The sequence below is a fragment of the Terrapene carolina genome, unplaced genomic scaffold, assembly GCF_002925995.2.
Source record: "Terrapene carolina triunguis isolate 2854851 unplaced genomic scaffold, T_m_triunguis-2.0 Scaffold193, whole genome shotgun sequence".
Classification (NCBI taxonomy): domain Eukaryota; kingdom Metazoa; phylum Chordata; order Testudines; family Emydidae; genus Terrapene; species Terrapene triunguis.
Window position 1 is genome coordinate 831,578 of NW_020664544.1, and position 16,744 is coordinate 848,321.

General features: G+C 50.1%; 1 protein-coding gene across 1 annotated transcript; it reads right to left on the reverse strand.

The window, feature by feature from the left end:
* Window positions 1–3,406: 3,406 nt before the first annotated feature.
* LOC112125961 (membrane primary amine oxidase-like) lies at window positions 3,407–16,740 on the reverse strand (the record flags this gene model as incomplete). The annotated part of the gene is made up of 4 exons (XM_026654651.1): window positions 3,407–4,233; window positions 4,731–4,860; window positions 5,953–6,238; window positions 16,143–16,740. Coding segments are annotated over 4 exons (1,299 nt in total), but the record flags the coding sequence as incomplete, so codon positions are not given.
* Window positions 16,741–16,744: the final 4 nt, after the last annotated feature.

A 16,744-nucleotide genomic window follows, 5' to 3' on the forward strand; every position in this document is an offset into this window, starting at 1 on the left:
GAAGAGAGACGGTCTGCTAGGGGCTTCCTGCCAGATGCTGAAACCCGATCCCTCCCTGGCTACAGTCCACTTCTCTGCTGCCCTGTCCCAAACTTCCCCCCTTCGGGCTTCGAACGATTCCCCTGCATGGTGATTTACTTGGTTACATCCCAAGAGCTGTTGTTTGGGCTGATCAGTCTGGATTTGTCTCTCGCGCCTGCTCTGCTGACGCCTTCATTCAGTGTTTGAGGGCAAATGGCCTCAGCTCTGGTGCTGGCTCCCCATAGCTATTCCGTATTCCAGCCTCCTGCTCTCAACACAGCAGGGCGTTCCCCCACTGGGTGTGTGGCACCCTACTGTGCGAAAAGCCCTCTTGGAATGGAACTCCTCACTGGTGGTACGACCCAGCGGGAATACGAGTGGCCGAACTGGGCCCATGGGGGCTAGGCACTCTGTCTTTGCTCCTTTGTTTGTCAAGCACCATGCACATTGCTGAGGCGATCTGCAATAAACAGGGGCTGCAGGAGGCCTTTAGAAATAGGGTTTATATTCTGTAGCAGCACCCAGGTGACGGGCCCTGAACAAACCTACATGGAGAGACAGCGCTTTCCCTACAGAGCTCACACATGCTATGAAATGAGCCCAGAGCAAACCAGCAAATCCCACTCCCCTTCCCCACGTTCTGAGGGCTGGATGTACCAATCACAGATGTGCTGTAGGCGGGTTGCTGATGATGGCCAGAGACCAACAGTGTCTCATCCCCTCAAAAATCTCCTTCCCCAGGGCATACCCCTCCCCCTGGGTTCTGAGCTGGATTTGGTGCAGAAAGGTAGGGAAGCCCAGGATGCTCTGACTCCACTCACAGGGTCAGGTGCAAACCCAAGCTCAGCTAAAAGAACAGGACGACTTGTGGCACCTTAGAGACTAACCAATTTATTTGAGCATAAGCTTTCGTGGGCTACAGCCCACTTCATCGGATGCATAGAATGGAACACCCAGAAAGAAGATATTTATACATACAGAGAACATGAAAAGGTGGGCGTAGCCAGACCAACTGTAAGAGGCCAATCAATTGAGATGAGCTATCATCAGCAGAAGAAAAAAACCCTTCGAAGTGATAATCGAGATGACCCATAGAAGGTGTGAGGATATTTTAACATGGGGAAATAGATTCAATTAGTGTAATGACCCAACCATTCCCAGTCTCTGTTTAATTGTATCTAATTTGCATATTAATTCAAGTTCAGCAGTCTCTCTTTGGAGTCTGTTTTTGAAGTTTTTTTGTTGCAAAATTGCCACCTTCAAGTCTGTCACTGAGCGGTTAGAGAGGTTGAAGTGTCAAGCTCAGCTGTCACTCAGTTTGCCTTGTCAGCAAATTGTCCTTTTCCAGCCCTAACTCCCACGCTCAGCAAATGCCACATCTCCCTCAGGCCTCTGCTCCCATCCCCACGTTTCCTGCCCGCCTCTGCTGCCTTCTCTCCTGCTGTTCAGGACATTAGCTGTTTTCCCCTCTTCCCATCCCCCTTCCCTTCCTCTTTTAAGGTCATAAGTTCCTTTCACCAAACGCTTGGGGAGCCTCCAGCTCTTGCCCTGTAGCTAGAGGTGACCATGCTTTGCTTTTGTAACAGCTGGGCAGGTCGGGCTCCAGGGCTGCAGGTTGGCTTCAGGATTTATGGTCTCTCTGAAACCGGCATGTTGCCAAAACCAAAGTGTTTCCTGCACGCTCCACCCCAGGAGCAGAGCTGACCCGGGTGACTATCTCTGGCCTCATCCCGAGGGCTGCTGCCCCTTCATACCAGGAACAGGGGAGAATCTGGACTCTGCATGGGGGTGGGGGCTACACCCCTGATTGGTTAAGACCCCATGGCCTGTCCTGTACCCCTAGTTTGGCAGAAGTGGCAAGCTCAGCTCAAGCATTTTGGAATTGTCTCCTTGGGCGTTGGGCAGGGAGGGGGCTTAGACCAACCCTTCCTATGATGGAGGAGAGGTCTGAGCTGCCAGCTCTGCCCCTTTCCTTCCCAGGAGCCCCGTTCCCAACCCAGAATCATTTTCAAATTCATCCTTCCAGTGGAGCAGGGCAGCGTCCCAGCAGATCAAATGCCTATCTCCTCTCGCGGCCAGGTCAGTGGCCCACTGGGCTCTTTTGGGGCAACATGTCCCTAACTCTGGCCTGTGGACCATCCCTCTGCCCGGGGGCATGGCCCTGCCTTGTGACTTGATCCGAACCTGCACGCAGAGCCCCGTCCCCTCGGCAGGCAGCGGGGACAGGCCCTGGCGGGGGATGCTTGTTGCAAGGTGGGTATCAGAGGGGGTCCCAGGGCACAGGGGGCTGGGATTGGACAGACTGGAACTGGGAGAAGCCCCCTAGGAGTGAGATGGATAAGGCAGTGCCATTGGCTGTCTGTGGGGAGCAGGGCTGCCCGGCACCTGGCACCCGCCTCGGGTGCTCACACCAGCAGCACCCGCCATGTCTCAGCTGCGCTCTCATGATGGGCACTGGCCTGCAGCGCCTCCTTCTGGCCCCGGGCCGCTGTGGCAACTGCCAAGCAAGCAGCCTCTGCCTCCCGTCCCGCTGCCCCAGGCCCCAGCCCAGTGTGGCAGAGACTCAAGGTAAGGGGGAGCCCCAACACCAGCCCCACAGCCACTGCCGCTGGCTTCCCAATCAGCCCAGCACCCCAGGCCTGCACCCCCCCCACCCCACCCCACCCCCGGCCCAGCTTGCGAGGACTCAGGTGCTCCAACACTGGAGCAACAGCCTTGTGCCCCATCTACGATTCTGCTGCTCTTCGGACATCTTGCTTTTACATCCAGTATTTACCAGAGATCACTGTCCCCAAAGCTGCTCACTTAGGGAGCAGATGCTCAGGAGCCACTTGTCAAATCTTCATCCCTTATTCCATTCCTATTGTTGACCTACCCCAAAGGTCTGGAAAGCAAAGTGAGGAGGAGTGACTTAGCTGACAGCCTTCTGCAGGGCACCAGACTCTCACGGCAGCCAGATCAGACCCTCAGGAGAGGCCTCAGGCTACAGAGCTTTATATATCTGATGTTCTTGAAAGGCACTAGCCCATGATGGGGACTGGCTAACCTCGGTGAGATCTCACAGCTGCTGTATGGCTTGTGCTTTCTCAAGGCTGGGATTTAGGAAAAACTTCAGGCCAGAGCATGTTTTTAAGGTTGACTTATCAGTGTAGGCAGCGCAGGCAGCGCATACTCCCCCTGTGGAATTCGTTTCCAGGGGGTGTTGTGAAGGCCAAAACTATAACAGGGTTCAAAAAAGAACTAGATAAGTTCACGGAGGACAGGTCCATCAATGGCTATTAGCCAAGATGGACAGGGAGGCAACCCCATGCTCTGGGTGTCCCTAACCCTCTCACTGCCAGAAGCAACAGGGGATGGATCACTCACTGATTGCCCTGCTCTGTTCATTCCCTCTGAATGGCCACTGTTGGAAAACAGGATACTGAACTAGATGGACCATTGGTCTGACCCGATACGGCTATTCACATGTGCTTACGCTAAGACTCTTAGCCCCTTCAGCCTTCGTAGACACAGGCAATGCAACAGTTTAAGAATAAGGCATTTGAGATGATGTTGGTCCAAAATTAAGCTTCATTATTTTCACCTGAGCCAGTTACTACTCAGTATTTATTACTGTTATCAGAGGAACAGAATTGGCTCTCCTTCTCCCTGCCTCCCTCCATGCGACAGACTGGATTTAAACATGTTATTCTAAAAAAGACTAATGCAAATTGTAACCTGGCAGTGCACTGAGAATGTTATGTTTCCCTTTAAAGATACAGCCCCTTGTAATAGTGAAGTTACTATATAAAAAGCTACACAACATCATTAACAGATGGACTTGAAGACAGAGTTCCATCATTAAAATAGATTTTTTCAGCAGAGTAGTCCCTCTGGTGCATCATATTCATTTCTTCTACCACCCAAAGACCCTGCAGCCCATAGCTCTTACAGTCTCGTCAGATTTTGGAAGCCGTCATAGGTGAACGGAGGGAGGATTGGTAAACATGAGGCACTTTTGGACAGGCAGGCAATATGGTTGACTTCACATACACTCGAGTCCTGCTCACTGCTGAAAAAGACGCCATCAGGTGAGTGTATGGACGGGTCTATGTCATAATAATTGTACGGTCTCAGGAAAATGCTGACTCCATTTCCCACCGTCACGGTGTTGGGAATATCCTCGGCATGTGGGATGTGAAGGAAACCAGTTGTTATCCAGGCAACCAAGTCCTGGGGAAGGGAGACAGCGTCACATAATTTGGTTATTTCAGGAGAACATCCCTTGGGGAGCACATACTGTCCGAGGACAGAACCTGCGAATGCCACCTGCCGGGCTCCCTCTTTAGGAGAGCGGCTTGGGCAATGGAAACATTTTCCTGACATTTTTTCCCCATTTGTTGGTATTTCAGATTTTTCAGACTGTCTTGACCAGCTCTGCTCATTCACTCTACACACGACTCAGTCGCAGGGACTTCACAAGGGCAAAGAATGAACAGGTGCCAACTCGGAAGAGGGGAAACATGGAGTGCAGTGAGTTATTTCTCCTTCCCCAAGATTTTACTTTTGTCCCACAGAAACCAAGAGTCCTGTTAGCAATGTCTTCTGAGCCCTGAGCAAAAGAACGGGGCTTGTCTGCGTGGGTCCTGGGCTGTGGATAGCTCCAAGACTGAGCATAATACTCGGCACACTGTAATATATGGCCCCAGCACAAAGAGAACCCAGCTCACCTCGTTTACGATGGTCTCATTGTCTATGAAGTCAGCGAAGGCCACGGTGGGCGTCCAGGGGTCGTTCTGGTTGTAGATACTGCTACTGGTCGGCTCCTCCTCTTTCCGTTTGGTGACAGCCAGTTTGTACCTAACGAGAGGAGAGAAAGAAGGCAGCCACGCAGGACAGGGAATTTAAAACCAGATTGGGAGAAATACACTACAGGAAACACTCTGCCCTGACCCCACCTGGCAGGGTGGACGGGGCGTGGGCAACATAATGTAATGGGTCTTTTCCATCTCAAGCGTCTATGATCCTAATGTATACCTCACAAAACTATTACCACAACATTCAGCCCAGCCGGCCGGATCTACTAAGGAAACACCAGAGACTGGTATAGCAGGTGCCGGCGAGGTGCATCAGCAGGAGGGGAATAGGTGTGACCTGGACGGACTGGAATAGCGGGTCCTGCAGGTCATGACTGAGATGCACGGACTGAGCTGTGACCAAGGGGTGAGGCAGGACTGGGAAAACCGAGGGGGCTTCAGGCCACAGTTAAGGTGCACTGGAAGAAGTGAGAGGCAGCAGAGTACAAAATGAACCAATGAAGTAGAGAATTCAATCAAGGTTGCAACGGAGGTTTGGCTTTAAACTCCAAGGAGCGGGCAAACAGCTGACAAACGTAGCCTTAGTTATGCCCTATGTCATGGAATTAGTTACTTCCAGAGACCTCGGTGACATTTGCTGCTTCAGCCCCAGGGGCTGCAGGACTCTGGAGCTGACAGCCAGTGACAGACTCCTGAGGGGGCCCTCCTCAGGGTTCCAGTGACCGTGCAGGAGGTGGGGGGTGTCCTGTTTTCTCTTTTTGGCTGCATTTCCCAGCCGCTGTGGGGGGAGGGGGAACCCCACAGCTCCCAGCCACCACGGTGGTGGGGGAAACCAGAGAGCTGCAGCAGCAAAAGTCATAGATAGGTCATGGGCTTCTGTGAATTTTTGTTTATTGCCCGTGTCCTGTCCATGACTTTTACTAAAAATAACCATGACAAAATTGTAGCCTTAGGCATAACTCCCAGTGATTGGTAAGAGGCAACGTGACACCCTTTCATTAGAGTGTACAAGAGCCTTTGCCCACGTCCATTCTATGGGTACCTGAACCATGCAGCCACTGGACACCTAGACACCCACAGGTGACTTATGCATCATCATAAACTATGTGGTAACATCTAGATGAAAGCTGCCTACCTCCCCCAGCTGATAGCTCGCTCCATCAAACTGGCTTCTGGCAGATGTTCCCCGGTGAAGCTAACAATCTGGATCCTGTAGCCACGCTGGTGGCCCCACTTATTTTCACTGTTGGCTGCAAAATAGATGTATCTGGGCATGTTTGAATGGAGCCGGAACGCAGCCTTGTCCTCGGTGTCCAGGACCGCTTTGGTGAGCCGTGGGCGCTGTATCTGGTGCTTTGGACTCCAAGGAGCCTGCACAGACTCGAATGCCATGTCATGGGCCACCAGAGTATTATTCACCCCTAAAAGACAAAGAAAAACACCACTGAGAAATCACTTCCTGTACTTCCTAGACAGCATATGCATTCTCACCATCACCCCGTCCCAGAGACCCTGAACAACGTGGGTTCTGCATGGGGCCCATCCATGTCTGCAGCTCTATGCCCAACAAGCAGTCTAACGCCAAACGAGCGGCTAAGTCCTTCCCAGTTGTGATGAGTGGCTGAGATGCAATGAGATGTGACCAACCCCATCATCTGGCTCCCGTAATCACCTAAGGTGAAACTCACCCTGTGCAGAGGGTTAAGTGGAGCCTAAGAGGTGCATTACCCTTGTGCTAGCCCCTGCACTCTCCCCAGATGACAAGGCAGCTACTGTAATTAACAAATGTTACATATACAATAGATCAGTGGTTTTCAACCTTTTTTCATTTGCAGACCCCTAAACAATTTCCAGTGGAGGTGCAGACCCCATAGTCTGTGGATCTCCAGGTGTCCGCACACCACAGGTTGAAAACCACTGCGATAGAGCAAGTAGAATATTTCTGCTTATGATTTTGCAGCTTCCTAGAAGAGAAGGTGAACTTGCAAAGTGACAGGGGGAGTGAGCAGGACCTCTCAAGAACTGGGCGATTCCATGTAATTCAGGGCCTTGCAGGGAATGAGTCTGAGCAGTAAGGGTCGGGGAGGGCGGCTTTTGTCATATGTGAATTCCAGGGATTTATAGAGTGGCATTATGATATTTTCTATTGTCTTATCTGTCCCTTTCCTAATGGTTCTAACCTTCTGTTCACTTTTTTGACTGTTGCTGCACATAGAGCAAATGTTTTCAGGGAACTATCAACGATGACTCCAAGATCTCTTTCTTGAGCGGTAATAGCTAATTTAGACCCCTTCATTTTATATGTATAGCTGGGATCATATTTTCCAATGTCCATTATTTTGCACTTACCAGCATTGAATTTCATCTGCCATTTTGTTACCCAGTTGCCTAGTTTTGTGAGATCCCTTTGTAACTCTTCCCAGCCAGCTTTGGACTTAACTATCTTGAGTAATTTTGTATTGTCTGCAAATTTTGCCACCTCACTGTTCACCCTATTTTTCCAGATAATTTATGAATATGTTGAACAGCACAAGTCCCAGTACAGATCCCTGGGGGACACCCCTATTTACCTCTCTCCATTCTGAAAACTGACCATTTATTCCTACCCTTTGTTTCCTATCTTTTAACCAGTTACCAATCCATGAGAGGATCTTCCCTCTTATCCCATGACAGCTTAATTTACTTAAGAGCCTTTGGTAAGTGACCTTATCAAAGGCTTTCTGAAAATCTAAGTACACTATACACTCTGTCCACATGCTTGTTGACTCTCTCAAAGAATTCTAATAGATTGGTGAGGCCTGATTTCCCTTTACAAAAGCTGTGTTGACTCTTCCCCAACAAATCACGTTCACCTGATAATTCTGTTCTTTGTTTGAAATTATAGTAATGTTCTGGTATTGCAGTTAAGCCACCACCCTGTAATTGCCAGGATTGCCTCGGGAGCCTTTTTTAAAGTAGGCATTACGTTAGTTGCCCTCCAGTCATCTGGTCCAGAGGCGGATTTGAGCAATAGGTTACATACCAGTTAGTAGTTCCACAATTTCATACTGGAGTTCCTCCAGAACTCTTGGGTGAATACCATCTGGTCCTGGTGACTTAATACTGTTTAATTTATCAATTTGCTCAACATCCATCGCTATTGACACCTCAGTTTGGAACAGTTCCTCAGCTTTGTCACCTAAAAAGAATGGCTCGGGTGTGGCGTTCTCCTGCACAACTAGAGCCCTGCATATCCATGGATATCCGCTTTATATCTGCAGATATCCGCATCCACAGACCATTTTTGCGGATCAGACACAGATACAGATTTTGTATCTGCACAGGGCTCTACCCATATCCTTTGCAGTGAAGACTCTGCAAAGCATTCATTTAGCTTTTCTGCAATGGCTTATCTTCCTTGAGTTCTCCTTTTGCACCTCACTCATTCAGTGGCCCCATGGACTGTTTGGCATGGTTCCTGCTTCTGATGTACTGTAAAAAAAATTAAGTAAAAGTGGCTTATTCCACTACTAGGAGACCTCCATATCTCAGTGAACTTCCAAAAAAATGTATAGGCCAACACACAGGCTTTAGGACTAGCAGATGTTTGGACTGCAAGCGGAGTTCTTGGCCCGAACTCAACAGAAAAAGCTGTGACTCATAAGTCATATTCCAGGGCGATACTGGCTCACAAACTGCCATTTCTAGCACTGTAGTGCCTGCTTCTTCCACAACTACTGGACTTTATAGCAAAGCATGATCAAGGTCTCAAAGAGCATACTGTCAAAGCTGATCAGTCACATTCTTATGGCAAACTCATATCAGTTCATACTTCACAATGCTTTCAGAAAATCTCACCTCTACATTTTTGACCAGCAAAGGGGAGGGGAGGGGAGGGGGTGAACCTCAGGTTTTGATGTCAGTACACGAAAATGGTGGCCTTACTGCTCTTGTTCAACCATGCACAGAGAGAAGGAAATTGAGAGGTGCAGCTCTTCACCTTCAAATGTGAATTCGAATACTGCCATTCTTCATGAGCTGTGACCACACAGACTGCAAGGCAGGGGTGCTACCTACAATGCAGAAATGCATCAACTACCAGCCGAAGTGGTCAAAGAGTTCCAGCAAGGAGAATGTGGTCAAGAGATCACGTCAGAAGTTCAACCAAGTGGACCCTGATCAGAGCCAGGAGTGGCTTACTGGGGTAGGGAAGAAAGGACTGTAGGCATCACCAAGACTTGCTCAGTCCTCAGCAGATGGGCCTGGTCTTACAACCGGAGAGCCCATATCACAGCAGACAGCAGAACCATGATCCATGTTGGCTTGGATGGCAACTTGTTCAAGAAAGGCAAGGAAGCAACGTGACAATGAAGATGAGGATTCATTCTTACGAACACTTCAGAGGTTCGAGGTGTTCTCTGGGGATGAGCCACCAACTTCATTGCAAAATATCGCAACAAAAGATCTAGCTGCTGAAGCCATACAGGGCCCACGGCTGAATGCAAAGAGCCTAGGAAAAGTGCAACTGGACAGCTGTGTTGAGAAACAGCTGATGACAGAAGAGAGGGATCCTGGTCACGTACATATTCATCATCCACTGCCAAAAAATAATGCTCCAACTTTTTTCAAGCTCTACGAGGTGGGGGAAGAAGTCAAAGGAAAGGCTTCAACTATGAAGATGGACAGAAATATTCTTCAGCAACTAATCACAGCCTATGAAGCCAGCAGGATTGTGAATTTGCAACAGATTTTGACACATGAGTTAATGCCAATCCCTTTGGCATTAGCACAGGCAAATGACAGTCTAAGAATAGGCACAAAAGCAATATTGGGTGATGTACTGGCAGACGATGTCCACTGCCCACCAACAGTTAACCCTGCTGGGAGGAGCTGTCTTGTGATAGATGCATAAGATTTGGTACAAGCCATAGGAAAGCCCTCCAGGGCCAAAACATTTGGAGACCTTGTAGACACATTTGTAAGAACAGGCCTGGAGCAGACTCTCACAGAATAGACATGCATTTGGCAGTTACTGCGAAGAATATATTAAGTGTTGTACAAGGCAAAAATGCTCAAGAAGTACTAGACCCATCTGAAGAAAGGTGGAAGGCAGATACGTGCCTCTCCCAAGTAACTGGATGAATTTCATTGCACTGCCAGAAAATCAGGAGGCTCCTGTAATATTTGTATCGGAGTAACTAAAACTAGTCTACTAACAAATTCAGTGCATGGACAGGAGACTGGTAAGGGCCCGTGGGAATAAGATAATCGAGATGTTCACGAGAAGGAATCCCAGGAACTTTCCAAACTCTGGGAGCCAGGAAAAGGTAGTTATAGTCTCTGGTTCTCAGTTTGAGTTGCTCCGGCTTCTTCTGCTTAGGCAAAGTGAGTTTCCTTGAAAATAATTTCAGTGCAGCTACAGCAGGTCTGGGCGTATCTGCCTCTACTTGCCCTCGGGAGGACAGAATGCCAGAAATCAAGCCCACAGCTCTATCCAGGTTGGATTATTTATTTGTATCTTTTTATTTTAGGAAAGAAACACGTTGTCCTCCTCCAGTCATGCTGGGGTTGTTTGCTCCTCCCACGGACAGCAGCTTTTGTATAAAAACCATCCATGTGGCTTTTGTCACAAATGAAAATAACGCCAAGAAAATCCGCAACTGCAGCCCAGCAGGGTTAGTGCAGAGCGACTTGCAGTCTCACATCCCAGCCTGTGGGGGGGTGGCAGGTGCCGTCTGTGCCATACCCTTGCAACGTGCATAGCGCAAGTTCAAGCAAGATGCAGCAGAGCTGCCTTTGTTATTCAGGGACAGAACCGGCTCCAGGTACCAGCAAAGGAAGCAGGTGCTTGGGGCGGCCAATGGAAAGGGGCGGCACGTCCAGGTCTTCGGCAGCGGGTCCCTCGGTCCCTCTCGGAGCGAAGGACTCGCTGCCGAATTGCCACCGAAGAATGAAGCGGCGCGGTAGAGCTGCCGCCGAAGTGCCGCCAACCACGGCATTATCTTTTCTTCTTTTTTTTCCCGCTTCGCCGCTTGGGGCGGCAAAAAAGCTGGAGCCGGCCCTGTTCAGGGATCACAGCTGTCAGCTGGCCCTGAGAGACGGAATCCAAAGCTCGGGGTCAGAGGATGAGAGGAGGCAGAGAGGCATGCTCGCAATACTGTGTGTCACAGGGATGGGGCAAAACACAGCCCTTTCCTTAACGTTGCTGCCAGAACACTGGCTGTGGGCAGCTGGACACAGAGAAGGCCTGTTACTGCAGAACATTCCCAGGTGATTGAGTTGCTGGACTGATTGGGGGAGGCCTGGTGGGTCACCACCTTAGACCTGACCAAAGCTCCTGGCAAATTTCCACTCCTTTTGGCATCTTGGGAAGAAATGGCTCTTCCCCCATATGGCTCATCCTGTTTCTGAATCCTGCTCCTTGGATTACACAGTGCTGCCTGCAAGCCTGGACCTGGATCCTTCAGCATTGTGGCTAGCACGCTTACGCGTGCCAGCAAGTTAAAGAAGTATGGGCTGGATGAATGGACTGTAAGGTGGATAGAAAGCTGGCTAGATCGTCGGGCTCAACGGGTAGTGATCAACGGCTCCATGTCTAGTTGGCAGTCAGTATCAAGCAGAGTGTCCCAAGGATCGGTCCTGGGGCTGGTTTTGTTCAATATCTTCATTAACGATCTGGAGGATGGTGTGGACTGCACTCTCAGCAAGTTTGCAGATGACACTAAACTGGGAGGAGTGGTAGATACGCTGGAGGGTAGGGATAGGATACAGAGGGACCTAGACAAATTAGAAGATTGGGCCAAAAGAAATCTGATGAGATTCAACAAGGACAAGTGCAGAGTCCTGCACTTAGGACGGAAGAATCCCATGCACTGCTACAGACTAGGGACCGAATGGCTAGGAAGCAGTTCTGCAGAAGAGGACCTAGGGGTTACAGTGAACAAGAAGCTGGATATGAGTCGACAGTGTGCCCTTGTTGCCAAGAAGGCTAACGGCATTTTGGGCTGTATAAGTAGGGACATTGCCAGCAGATCAAGGGATGTGATTATTCCCCTCTATTTGACATTGGTGAGGCCTCATCTGGAGTACTGTGTCCAGTTTTGGGCCCCACACTACAAGAAGGATGTGGAAAAATTGGAAAGAGTCCAGCGGAGAGCAACAAAAACGATTAGGGGGCTGGAGCACATGACTTATGAGGAGAGGTTGAGGGAACTGGGATTGTTTAGTCTCCAGAAGAGAAGAATGAGGGGGGATTTGATAGCTGCTTTCAACTACCTGAGGGAGGGTTCCAAAGAGGATGGAACTCGGCTGTTCTCAGTGGTGGCAGATGACAGAACAAGGAGCAATGGTCTCAAGTTGCAGTGGGGGAGGTTTAGGTTGGATATTAGGAAACACTTTTTCACTAGGAGGGTGGTGAAGCACTGGAATGGGTTACCTAGGGAGGTGGTGGAATCTCCTTCCTTAGAGGTTTTTAAGGCCCGGCTTGACAAAGCCCTGGCTGGGATGATTTAGTTGGGGATTGGTCCTGCTTTAAGCAGCGGGTTGGACTAGATGACCTCCTGAGATCCCTTCCAACCCAGATATTCTATGATTCTAACTACTGCTCCAGGGATTTATCCCAGCTCCTAAAACCAGCCACCCCTAACGCCAGCCACCCCTCTGCATTGGTTGTTTTTTTTCTAGCTAGAGAAGATAAAGCCAGTGAAGAGCATTATTTACTTCCATCCTGAGGCTCTTCCCTTGCCTCCCCACACCTGCTTGGCCAGGCACCTGGTGAGTGACATTTGTTTGCATGAATCTTTCCTTATTAGAGACAGCAATGCTCTGGCTCACAAGGCTGTTGCCCCTGGAGAAAGCCTATGGACCAAAACCCCACTAGGCAAGCAGCAGAGACGGCTTCTCACCAGGAGGGCACCAATCTTAAAAAGGTGATGTTTGGCCTGAGGTACCAGACACTGGGCATGTGGATGAGCCTGGGCTGAGAAATGCAACAGAAATAATAATAATATGGAGATATACCTATCTCCTAGAACTGGAGGGGACCTTGAAAGGTCATCGAGTCCAGCCCCCTGCCTTCACTAGCAGGACTAAGTACTGATTTTGCCCCAGATCCCTAAGTTGCCCCCTCAAGGACTGAACTCACAACCCTGGGTTTAGCAGGCCAATGCTCAAACCACTGAGCTATCCCTCAAGACAGACTCCTAATGGAGAACCTCCCTCTCCCTGTTTCCCACCAGAAATCTTATCATGCCATCTTAGACAAGGGCCATTTCTTTGTGAAAGGACAGTTGGCTCCCACTTCCAATAGTATTTTAATTTGTCCAGTGGAATTTCCAGCTGGAGGGTTAGTGGTCCCCTGTTGACCCAACAGCGACCAATGGAAGGACCTTGATGGAGTCTAGTGCAAGTCAGCATGGGCCATCACCCTGGGCACAGCGGCAAGAAGCAGGAGACCTGGATTCTGTCTTACTTCAGTTACTCTCTGAGCTTGGTATTCTTGTCCCCTCAGTTTCCCCGTTTAAGTGAGAACAATACGGTTGACCCAGCTCTGCGAAGCAATTCAAGAGCTAGGACTGAAGGTCTGATGTACGTGCGATGCATGCTCACTACGGCAGTTTGCACTAGAGCAGTGGTTCCCAAACTGGGGTTTGCGAACCCCTGGGGGTTTGCCAGAAAAATGTCACTAATGGCAGACAGAGGACCCCGGGCATTGGAGACAGCAGGTGGGACCCGATTGCAGGGCAGACTGCCCGAGCCCCAGGGAGAGCGGGGCCGGGCAGTTGGGGCTGGCAGCCCGAGTCCCGGCCGTCAGCGGGGGAGCTGGCAGCCCGAACCCCAGCCCGAGCCCCAGGAAGAGTGGGGGCAGGTAGCTGGGGCATCCATCACACTGAGGAAATTTAAACTTAAATCCCTGAAAATACTCATTTTTAGGAGGGGGTTCGCGAGATTTCACAATTTAGTGAAAGGGGTTCGCGGGCTGTTAAAGTTTGGGAACCACTGCACTAGAGTATTTCCCATCTGCCGCTTCTTGTCAGTCACTCTCCTCATCTCCCCACCGCCAGGAGCTCTCTGCCTTTCTGTCCCTGTCGAGTGGCTGGGATTCAGCAGGCTGGCTTTTCTCTGCAAAGCCCAAAACTCCAGTTCGTTTGGCGCTGGGAAGGGTGCAGGGGCTGCTGTTACCAGAATTCAGGCCAGAGCCTATTGCTGAAAGCAGCTGGTAGGGCAGACTTCTAACCTATTCATCTGATGGACATTTGCAAGTTAGGTGCAGAGCATAGACAGACAAGGGTGTATGATGCAGGCCTCTTAAACAACCCGCCCCAGACCCACCACGCCTGAGCTTGCTACGGCTGCTTCAACCCTCGGCAAAATCCCAGAGGGCTTGTGAGAAATGGGTGAAACGTAAGAGGTTATTTAAAATCGGTTTGTGCATGTCCTGTGCCTCTCCCCGAGCGCTAGAAGGTGAGCACCAATGTTCCAGCCCGGGGAGTCGGGTGAGGTTCCTGGGACTGCTAGAAACGGATCTGCCAGCATCTCGTCTCCTGTATGATTGACATTGGTTGGGTGCTCTAATGCTGCTCTCTGCTGGCCGAGCGTTGTGCTGCCGGGCTGAACCAGACAGTCGGCCAGTTACACTCATGCCACTGCCAAAGCTTATGCGCAAATAAATGTGTTAGTCTCTAAGGTGCCACAAGTAATTCCTGTTCTTCATGCCACTGCCCTGACTTCAGCGAGTCAGCCACAGGTACCCGAGAGCAGAACGCAGGCTGCTGTATCCGAGGTGCCCGCATCCCTCTCCCAGCCTTCGGGGATGGTGGGGATTAGAGTACAGGTGCCTGGGGGAGGGAGCTGCACAGCCTGTTAACATGGGAGAGGGGTCTTGTAACTGCAGACAAAGATCTGAGCACCATCTTTCAGCATTCCCGGGGGCGGAGGGGAGGAATGCCCTGAGCTACCGCGGGCAGCCCCTGGGCCAGAGGAGAATTCTAATGGTGACCCAGTAGCTGTTGGGCTCTGTACCCACTAAGGCTCCGGGACTAGCTTGCACCTGCCGTTAAGATTCTTCACATAAAAACCTCTTGGGTTCCCATGCACGCTCCTGGCTGGAACACACAGTGGACGAGGGTCCAGGAACGTGACCTCCCATTTCATCCAGAAAGGGAGGGGTTGTTGCCTTTATACGTGCGTCCACCCACCCCACGTTCAGTCTCGGGCTGTGCAACTTTTCCGGCAGCCCACGGGACTGACCTCGCTCGCTGGCAGCCCACGATGTCGATCCACACCCTACAGCGTCTTTCACGGGGGGGTTGGCACTTTGGCCAGATATGTTCAAAAGGCCCAGTGGAGACTAGAGCTAAAGAGAAGACCAGAGCGAGAGATTTTACTCTGGAGAAAGGAGGAGGGTAGATGAGACACCTCCGCTACAAACAAATATTATAACTTCTCTCACACACACACACCATTCCTGTCTTCCCTTTCCTAACACTACTCTTGGGATAGCCTAGGATTGGAACGTGGGCCTGGGCACTGTGTTTTCCCTCTTTGTGTTATGTTTGACACAGAGGGATGATTAGAAACAGAGAGTTCTGCATTACCAGCCCTAAGACAGAAAGGAAACAAAAGAGCCGCAGCTGGGAGATAAAGACATCTGGGTCTTATCCAAATGAGTCCCAAGCAGGCGATTTTGGTTACCTACATTTTAGGGGATAAACAGCCTTTCCCTGTAACCCTTCAGCCTACGTGACCAATTCCCCCAAGCAGGAGGAGTTACAGAAAGCGGAGAGCAGACATCTCCATCGAGGAAGCTAATACACAAACAGCAGTAATGAGACCAGAGCAATTCTGGGATGTCCCTTATTGATTTATAACTGAAACATGCTCAGTGGTTGTCTTTAGAACTCTTCCCTGTTGATCAGGTTTCAGATTTTGACGAATAGAGATTCCTTAACTTAATTTCCTTCAACCGTGGAAATCTGTAAAATAACCAGTATTCCCCAGCCTTGCCTTTGCTTTTCATGCCAGCTCAGGGCTCCATTCTCTCACTTTGCTATGAATCAGAGAGGTTACCCAGCAGCCTCCCAGCTATTAAGGAGTCTGACCAGCAGCAAAGCAAGTTAACACTTCCTCACCATAACCAGAGTGAGGACACAAAAGGGGGCAGAGATAGAGAAACACTATTGATGGGGTACACGCCAGGCAGGTCCCTCTGATACCAGAGAGAGGAGAAAAGCAGCACTCCCGCGTCCAAGAGAAACCTTATTTTGCAAATCTAAATGTACCTGGGAGGTGCTGAGATACTAAAAGGATGAGCACAAAATTAGAAAGAAAAGTTACACAGAAACCTACCTCCAACGTCCAAGTCCACTTTATAATTGATGGAATGGGTGTGTACCGTCCCCAGGGTGTGATCCCCAACCCTATTGCCATAGTCCAGACCGTCACCATACAGAAAGGACGAAGTCATGTAGCCTGTGGCTTGGACTTTGGCCTCGATCGCTCCGTTCTGGTAGAAGATGAAGTCCCAGACGTAGTCATAGTTGCCCAGAGTGGCAACTGACCGAAGGACCAGAGCAGAGTTGGTCAGACCCCCGTAGTACAGGGACTGCAAGTTGGAGTAATGGCGCCTCAGAGGAGACCCAGTGTTCTGCTCAAAAATGCAGATGGAGTTTTTATGCTTTTCAGGTGTCTCTGTTTCAACTAAGTAGTGTGTGTCTACGTAGGTGGCTGAATAGGGGCAATCAACCCCCTGGACTAACGAGTATGTGAATCTCCCGATGCCAAAGCTCCCATCCATGTACCTGGTTGACATCCCTCCAGGACAGTTGGACCCATAGACAGATATAGCATCCTGGACACTGATTTCATAGACAATCCTCTCCCCCTTAAATCTAATGTCAAAGAGACGCATCCCCGTGTTCACGTTCACCCCAAAGGCAAAGCTCCAGGCC